The following is a 9,291-nucleotide window of genomic DNA, read 5'->3' as shown; positions in this document are numbered from 1 at the left end:
ATGAAAGTACAAATAAACTATTCTAATAAAAAATTTAAATAAATAAAAGCCAACAACAGGCGTGGTTTTGTTTATTTTATTAGAGTAAAATAATTGTATTTTCGTATCTATTTCTATTACCTATTTGATGGAAAGACTGACGAAGGTCTGGGATTTAGAATGAACATAAATTTAAGTTTTGAATTTATCAAATTTTGAATTGAAAATTTGATCAGTTTAAGTCAAAATAAAAAATATTATAGACGGCTCCTCACAGGAAGTCTTTTGATTGATATGTATATATATATATATATATATATATATATAACAGTATGAAGAAAATTTATATATTAATTAAGAAGCTATTTATCTCTCACGAATATTAATTATTAATGTGTTGACTACAATATTAAAATTATATATATATAAAAGTCATTTTTACACGGAATCTCAATACAGTTATATATATATATATATAAGTCATTTTACACGAAATCTCAATACAGTTGTTTGCTTGCACTACAAAAGAAATAAAACAAATGTATTGAAATCTAAGCAAAAACATGTAAGCAGAACAAGCAAAACAAAGAAGAATTTTCTAGGCAAAATGAGATAAAAATAACATTTTCCTTAATATTAGGAAATAATTTGGGCAAGCCTGGAGTGAAAAAAAAAAAAAAAAATCTAGTAATTATTTCATCAATAAAATTGAAACATATTACATGCACATCTTTTATATATTTTTTATATATCGTTTTTCTAAATTAACAATTGAATATGTAAGCTTAAACCCTGCGTTCAGCTACGATATTGTATATTTGTATTAGTTGGATGTAGTGTTCATCGATGAGATGATTGATAGACTATTTTTTTTTATTTAAAAATAAAAAACTTTACCCTGTGCCAATTTTTTTATTTTTACTTACTCTCAAGTTGCCCAACTTATTTCCAATTATTAAGGAAAATGTTATTTTTATCTCATTTCGTCAAGAAAATTTTTCTTTGAGTGCTGTTACAAGAATCTTACAAAATTCATATAAAACTCTTGCAGTAATATATATTGATAATACTCCAAATATATTATTTTGTTAATTTTTTTAATTACTATTTATTCTAAAAATTTAAACTAATAAAAAATAATACATTTAATTATTTAAATTAATATTTAAGTAAAAAATAAATTGTAGCTCAGTTTTGATACCATGTTAAATTAACATTAATTTTTAAAAACTAATAAAAATAGTAAATCTATTATTTACACTTATATTTGAAGATAATTAGTAAAAACTTATTCTTTTCTGTTTTATCAATTTATTTACGTTTTTTAAGGGGAATTTAAGAAAATCCAAAACAAATAAAGAGTGAGTCTTTTTTTTTTTTTTTTATATATAGATAAATAAAGAGTGAGTCAGAGAGAGATGAGGCATGGAAATGGGGTTGACAACTTGACAATGAAATAAAAATAGCACAACAACACGTGTGCTAAACAACTTTCCAACACTAGCTGGAAATAGAGACGTTAGTTCTTAGGTAATTTATTGCCGGCTTCAATCTCTGTTGGCGATTTTCCATATAAATGTATATCTTCTTCCCCGTTAATTCTCTCCTTGAATCTCCCATCAACTTTCAAAATCCAGCTATATATCTCCGCTTAATCTTTCCCTTCCAAACCCCAAAGCTCGCAACTTTTTCATACACTGTTCATTCCCAATTTCAAATTGTGAGACAAAATCTTTGTTAGTTTGTTCTGTGGTGAATCTTCGATACCCATTTCCTTAAAGATCTCAACTTTCATTCAAAATCTTTGTTCGCTTGACCCAATTTGAGATACCCAGTTCCTCAAATTCCTTTTTCTACAAGCCCATTTGGTGAAATTTGGCCTCAATTTTGGGTTTTAGCAAATGGTGGTGAAGCTGATACGGTGGCCGTCATGGCCACCACTCTCGTCGAAGAAATTCGAAGCAATAATTGTTGTTCGCCGGCTTGAAGGTCTAAGTTTAGCTCAAACTGAGGGAGAGAAGGCTATGGCGTGTGAGATCAAGTGGAAAGGTCAGAAGGGAGCTTTGCGGTCACTGAGGCGCCCTGGGAAGAGAAATCACACCAAAGAAGTGGGTGTTGGAGATGGTGGGGTGGTGGAATGGAACGAGACGTTTCGGAGTGTGTGTAGTTTCTCAGGCTATAAGGAGGGTGTGTTTAATCCATGGGAGGTCTCATTTACAGTGCTCTTCTATGTGAGTTTGTTGTCTTTTTTCTTGCTTACGATTCTTCTGTTATTGTATCAAGTCTTCTTCGGCTTGGATGATTTTGGGATTAATTCATAATATTGGTTTCTCTCTTTTCTTTTCTTTTTTTTTTTTTTTTAGAGGGATTTGACTTTTGATGCTACAGGAATTTTGGAGGGTTTTTTGTTCCTGGGGGAATTAAAATTCTTTGAGGCTACGTTGGTTTTTCTCTTGTTATTTCTTGCTTATTCATCCAAAACAAAAAACTTTTGTTTTTAGTGGATTATAGGTTTTTGTGATCATAGATTTATTTTATTTTGTTTTTAGTTTGTCGATTATTACCTATTCTAGGTTAGTATATTGGAGATTGGGTTTTTGTGTGTGTGTGTGTGTGGATGATTGGTTGAGATTCATTAGTTCCTCCTAAGAATATGATTATGTGCGATTTTGGTGCTGCCCTTTCTGTTGATCCTTTTTGGGATAAAATGTCCTTTTTTGGCGTCACGGCTTTACAACTTGGTTCAAAGATGCTACTTTCATCCTGATGTTTGACACGCATCTGTGGATGAATGATGCTGGCATATTCTCTGCTACAGAATTTGGTCAATTTTGTTGATTTAGACGTTTTCAGTATTTGAGCAAAGGGTGCTAATAAACTTGAACATGCTTTATTTTTCTTTTTTCCTTTTTTTTTCGCCCCCGTTGAGACATATTACTAGTCGGTGTTGTGAAATCGAGTGGAGCTTCTCACGAATTCTACAACAGTGCACTTTTTATCAGAATGTTGTAATTTGTCTCCACCAATTTAAGGGACATGTCCAATGTTTTATATTGTTTCTGAAAGTTTGTGCTTTGTGTCATTGATTTGTTAGGTTGTTGCTGATACTAACATTTGGATTCGTTCTTTTGAATCCAGGGTATGAAAGAAGGATCCAGAAATAGGGTTCCTGTTGCTGAAACTACATCATTGAACTTAGCAGAATATGCTTCTGCTGTTGACGGAGAAGAGACTCAAATAAATTTTTCCGTCAAAGTCCCTATTGGGATTACTGAGTGTAGTCCCTCACTCTGTGTAAGTGCCTTATACAATTTTTAAGTAGGATTTTTATATTACTTCTCCTATCATTTATCTCTTCTTTTCATGTCTGTTCGCGTTTTGGAAATTTGTTTATCTTATCCCATGTTTATTCATAATGCAGTTATCTCTCAGTTTATTGGAATTAATAACTGCTCAAGAACCTTCAGAGACCGTGCATAAATCAATATTGTGCCTTCCACTGTCACCCTGTTATGTGGAAGCTCACTCAACTGAGAAAAATGAATTATCTGCCCTTAAAGCTGGTCTAAAAAAGGTGAAAACCTTTGCAGATTATGTCTCAGCAGGAAGAGCAAAGAAGGCAAGCCGTGAAGGAGAGAGCAGTGATGGCAGGTGCTCTGACAGAAGCGTGGATCCTGAGTACAATTATCCCTTTGACACAGATTCACTTGAGGATGATGTTGATAATGAGGGGCAATCAGAGGAAAGTAAGGATGATTCTAGCATTAGGCAGCCGTTTAGTTATGAAACATTGGCCTTTGCAAACTGTTCCAAAGGATTATTATACTCCAATACAATAAACAATGGTCATGATGAATGCTTGATCTACTACAGTAACTGTAAACTGGAGGTGGAATGCTACAATATTGAGAATTCACATGCATCTCTCTCCCAGCTGATCCTGCAGCCAAATTTAAAGCGCAATATCCTTTCTTGGAAGAAAAGGAAACTAAGCTTCAGGTCCCCTAAAGCCAAAGGGGAGCCTCTTCTAAAGAAACATTACGGAGAAGAGGGTGGGGATGATATTGATTATGATCGTAGGCAGCTTAGCTCCTCTGATGAGTCCAGTCTTGGGGTATGTATCATATCTTTTGCTTAATTGTTACTATTCTTCCCCTTCCCCTTTTAAATAAAAGTATTTGTTGTTCAACTAATGACAATTGTTTTTTTCTGACAATGGCAGAAGAGTGAAGAAGGTTTCAGTACTGATGAATCGTCAATAACTGAATTTGGGGATGACAAATTTGCTGTAGGTAGTTGGGAGTGTAAGGAAGTAACCAGCCGTGACGGACAATTGAAGCTCCAAACTCAAGTATTTTTTGCTTCAATTGATCAAAGGAATGAACGTGCTGCTGGGGAGAGTGCATGTACAGCTCTGGTCGCAGTCATCGCTGATTGGTTGCATTCAAACCAAGATGAGATGCCCATCAAATCTGAATTCGACAGCCTCATTAGAGATGGATCATTAGAATGGAGAAATCTTTGCAAGAACGACGTCTACATAGAGCAGTTCCCTGACAAACACTTTGATCTCGAGACTATTCTCCAAGCTAAAATTCGTCCTGTTTCTGTTGCTGCAGAAAAATCCTTTGTTGGATTCTTCCATCCAGAAGGACTAGAAGAGGGAGGTTTTGACTTCCTTCATGGTGCCATGTCCTTTGACAGCATATGGGATGAGATCAGCCTTTCTGCGTCAGACTGCCCAAGCAATGGTGAGCCTTTGGTATACATTGTATGTTGGAATGACCACTTCTTCATCCTAAAGGTTGAGAAGAATGCTTACTATATCATCGACACACTGGGGGAGAGGCTTTATGAAGGATGCAACCAAGCATATGTCCTGAAATTTGATAAAGACACAATAATTACAAAATTATCAAGCGAGGGTCAAACATCAGATGAAAAACCTGCCACTGCCAGTGATAAGATGCAACCTAAAAGCTGCGAGGAAACCTCAACTAGGGGGACTCCGGTAGACCAATCCAATGAGTCGTCTGATGAAAACAGTGAGAAAGAAAAGATTGTGTGTAGAGGGAAGGAATCATGCAAGGAGTATATTAAGAGCTTCTTGGCTGCAATTCCAATAAGGGAATTAGAGGCTGATATCAAGAAAGGGTTGATGGCTTCTGCACCTTTTCCTCACAGGCTACAAATTGAGTTCCATTATACCCGGTTCTTGCCACCGATGGTTGAATCTCCAGTTGCAGAAGCAACGGTTGATCCACCAGCAATGGCATTGGCAGTTGCCGAAGCAATGGTTTATCCACCAGCAATGGCATTGGCAGTTGCATAGGTGACTCGTATATATCTCTATAAATTGCCTGGTTTCTTTTGCTGTATGTGTTTAGGCTAACGGGTAAGTAAAGAAAATCTCATCTCTCTTTTTGATTCCCTTTTTTCTTTTTTTCTGGTGGTGCTTTCAGTTCTAATTGTAAAGCGAGGAAATGGAAGCATCTCCTTTTCTATTACACGTTTTGGAGTTGTGTGGCTATTTTTTCTATTCTTTTTTTCCATGTAAATGACTGTTTATTCATGCTGCTAATTTCCGTTTAATTAGTTACATTTCCTTTATTTATAAACTATGACTCCATGTAAATTTTGTAATCCTTATTCAAAGGTTTGAGCCTTTTATATAGCGACAACCATACTGTTTCAGTTTGGTCTGCTTTTCTTTCTTTAGTCAATAATCACATATCCATAGCTCTACTATCTACGTTGGGGTATGCTTCCTACATAGCTTATTATTAAATTAATTACAATATTAAAAAATAAATAAAGTATAAATAAATAAAATATATGATACCGTAGTAATTTAATACACAAATTATTTTATTTCAATGAAAGGCAGGCCCCATAGAAGTAAGCTTGAGCCAGCTCAACGAAGACATCACATTATTCGAGAAAAACCATAAATGTCAGAGTAAAGAATCGTCAACAAGGGCATTTTAGTGCCTAGCATATAGTTATTATTTGATTTGATGACGCCATGTGAATTGCTAGAAACATGCAAAGCATATAGCTAACCCAATAATGAAAGTTTCTTAGGGAATACGAGCAGGTTACGATGGGACAAAAGATCTTCTTAAGATTGTCAATAAGAGCATTCTAGTGCGTAGCAGATTCTTATCATTTGATTTGATGATACCATGTGAATTGCTAGAAACATGTGAAGCATATGGCTAACCCAATAACGAAAGTTTTATAAGGGAACACGAGCATGTTACCATATGATAGAAGATCTTAAAATCGTCAACAAGGGCATTCTAGTGCGTAGCAGATTCTTATCATTTGATTTGATGATGCCATGTGAATTGCTAGAAACATGTGAAGCATATGGCTAACCCAATAATGAAAGTTTCTTAAGAAACACGAGCAAGTTACGATGAGACAAAAGATCTTCTTAAAATCGTCAATAAGGGCATTTTTATTGCGTAGCAGATTCTTATCATTTGATTTGATAATGCCATGTGAATTGCTAGAAACATGTGAAGCATATGGCTAACCCAATAACGAAAGTTTCGTAAGAGAACATGAGCGGGTTACCATTGGACAAAAGATATTCTTCTCAACCTTCTTGTGAATAAAGAATACGCGATATGCTTGCCAGGATTAATCCCTCCATGTGAGTAGATTAAAGAAATATGATAGTAACTTTCGAATTGCTTATATGCTGTATGCATGGAATAAAATCAGTTTCTGTTCGTCTGATGTTTCCTCCCAAGATACACAAACCAATAAACCATGTTCTTCGACAACTTCCTAGGCGACCAAGCATGATCAGTGTTGTAAAGATTTTTCTTTTTTCTTTTTTCTTTTTTTCTTTTTTGGATTATTGATTTTTTATTTGTATTTAAGCTTTATATATATATATATATATATTCTTTTGTTTTTATACTTTACCTTCCGAGGACATTTTTGAAAGTTTTGGTAAAAAAAAGTCTCGTTCCATGCACGTGACTTGATTTCCGTCTTAAGTGACAGAAAAAATAGACGAATGATATTTTTTTGCCGCATTAAGATACATTGAGGGGTCTATCGTTGATGTTTGAACATTTGATGCCAAAACACAAATGATTGGACACTTCGTGAGTAAACTTTAATTTTCCCAAAAAAAAAAAAAAAAAAAAAAAACCAAGAAGAAGAAGAGCATGGACTCAGTATCAAACCTATGTCAAGAAACACAAAAGCTTGCAAATGTAGAGGCCATCTTCTTCTTCTTTTACTTTTTTTATTTTTTTATTTTTTTATTAATGTAGAAGCCACCTTGCTCTATAATAATCACATCCATGTGTTAAACTACAATATGCAGGTGATAAAGCAAGACTTGAATCTGTCAAGTGATAAAGTTGGGATTTCATTTTTTTCAATTTCTTTTTTAACCTATTTTTTTAGTTTTTCATTAGGTGTAAAGTGTTTTGAAATAGACATAAAAACTTAACGGATGGTACACAAATATCACAGTTTGATAGTTTATAAGATTTGAGTGTCACTTTTTAAACTTTGAAAGTAAAAATGTGAAAGTTATAATATGAGCTTGTTTGGTAAATCATCCACAAAATTTTCATTTTCATTTTACTTCTCCCAAAAATATCAAATCAAAAACATTCTTACTTTTTTACACTTTTTACATTACATCAATAATTTTTTATTATTATTCAACCAAAAAAACCCACTACAAAACAAAACTTTTTCACTTTTCTATAAAACATTCTCAAATTTTCTATCACATCAATCATTTCTTACTACTATTCAAATAAATATTCCAATTCACAATCACTTACCAAACAAGCCCTTAAATTACTTTGGGGTAGAGTATATTTTTCCCTAAATTTATTATCTAATTTTTTTAAAAATAAAAAAGCAAAAAATAGAGATGAAACCTCCGTCCAAAAATTGATGGAAGTCCACATCACTAACATTAAAAACCGACACGTGTCCATTTGCCTCATTAAAAATTTAAAAACTAAAAATCATAAAAACATTTTGAAAAAAAAAAAAAATAGGGGTGGCTCGAGCCACTCCCATGGCCGGTCTGAGGGTGGCTTCAAAGGCTGGTTTGGGGGTGGTCGAACCATCCTCATAACCCATGAGGTTTGGTTTGGCCACCCCCAAAGACTAAACCCTTAGATGATTTTTTTTTTTCTTTATAATTTTTTTTTTTCTTTGGCCTCGTAATGGTGGCCAAAACCATCCCATACCAAACAGGGGTGGCTTGGCCCTTGGAAGTGGTTTCAATCACTCTAATTTTTCTCTTGGGGGTGGCCGAACCTCCCCCAAGGGCCTTAGGGATGGTTTGGCCACCCCTAAATCGGTCATGGAGTCATTTCAAAAAGTTTTTTTTAAAAAAAAAAAATAAAGTTTTTAATTTTTTTTAAAGTTTTAATTATTTTTCATTTTTGTAGTTTTTTAAATTTTAAATTTTGTATTTAAGCTTGAAAAAGAAAAAAAAAATAACTTCTTTTGTTTTTACACTTTACCCTTGATGGCATTTTAAAAAGTTTTGGTAAAAAAAAAAAATCTCACGTGCCATGCATGTGAATTGATTTTCATCCAAAGTGACAGAAAAAATAGACGAGTGGTATTTTTTGCCACAATAAGATACATTGAGAGGTCTATCATCGATTTTTGAACATTGGACGATAAAAACATAAATGAGTGAATACTTCGGGGAGGTAAAATTTATTTTTTCCCTTTTTTTTGTGTCATATTTGATAATTCATGTCATTGTTTGAATATGTGGTCACTGTGAAAAAAAAAGAGTTACTATCAAAGATTTTTAAAAGTGGCTTGAGAAGTTGATATATATCAAGGAGTGAGATCTTACTGCAATCAAAACTTCGGCGCATTGGGTGATCGCATGTAGCATTGTAGAAACACCCTCTTCAAGAAGGAATTAAAGTCCTTTAAATATAACAAAATAGTAAGGAATATTCCTCTTGTTTAGATTTAATGTGAATGATTATTATAAAGCTTTGGCCTAAGTATTTCAGTGGGAGATACTAAAACTTTAAAGCACATAGTGAGATGAGGTCTCGCATAATACAAATGATAATCATGTAATTAATTAACTCGGGTACTTAATGTTAAGAGGTAATGAATAAAGTGACAACTTATTGACTTTGATTCGACTACGGAATATTCCATGGAAAGGTAATATGTATTAAATAAGTATGTCATGAGGATTAATTGATTAATTCAAAAATACAAATTAAAGTGTAGTTACGTTATTTTTGTGGAATCAATTGTGACTTAGTAACCTATGACAAGTCATGG

The 9,291-nt window shown here is 33.5% G+C and overlaps 1 protein-coding gene across 1 annotated transcript; it reads left to right on the top strand.

The window, feature by feature from the left end:
- The first annotated feature begins 1,486 nt into the window (after positions 1-1,486).
- Positions 1,487-5,660, top strand: LOC133880516 (uncharacterized). Its single transcript, XM_062319466.1, has 4 exons — positions 1,487-2,210; positions 3,118-3,273; positions 3,401-4,093; positions 4,202-5,660. Exons 1-4 carry the CDS (start codon positions 1,881-1,883, stop codon positions 5,309-5,311), a joined length of 2,289 nt encoding a protein of 762 aa, XP_062175450.1. The 5' UTR covers positions 1,487-1,880; the 3' UTR covers positions 5,312-5,660.
- Positions 5,661-9,291: the final 3,631 nt, after the last annotated feature.

This window comes from Alnus glutinosa, chromosome 10 (assembly GCF_958979055.1).
Source record: "Alnus glutinosa chromosome 10, dhAlnGlut1.1, whole genome shotgun sequence".
NCBI lineage: Eukaryota > Viridiplantae > Streptophyta > Magnoliopsida > Fagales > Betulaceae > Alnus > Alnus glutinosa.
Note: the sequence above shows the minus strand (reverse complement) of the source record. Positions and strands in the feature narration are given on the sequence as shown.

What these genes read in the sequence shown, in the direction of transcription:
- LOC133880516 (XM_062319466.1), top strand. Translation starts at nt 1,881, where the DNA reads ATGGTGGTGAAGCTGATACGGTGGCCGTCATGGCCACCACTCTCGTCG. An exon ending in CATTTACAGTGCTCTTCTAT is followed by an intron (nt 2,211 to 3,117) that starts GTGAGTTTGTTG and finishes TTTTGAATCCAG; the next exon opens with GGTATGAAAGAAGGATCCAG. An exon ending in AGTGTAGTCCCTCACTCTGT is followed by an intron (nt 3,274 to 3,400) that starts GTAAGTGCCTTA and finishes TTCATAATGCAG; the next exon opens with TTATCTCTCAGTTTATTGGA.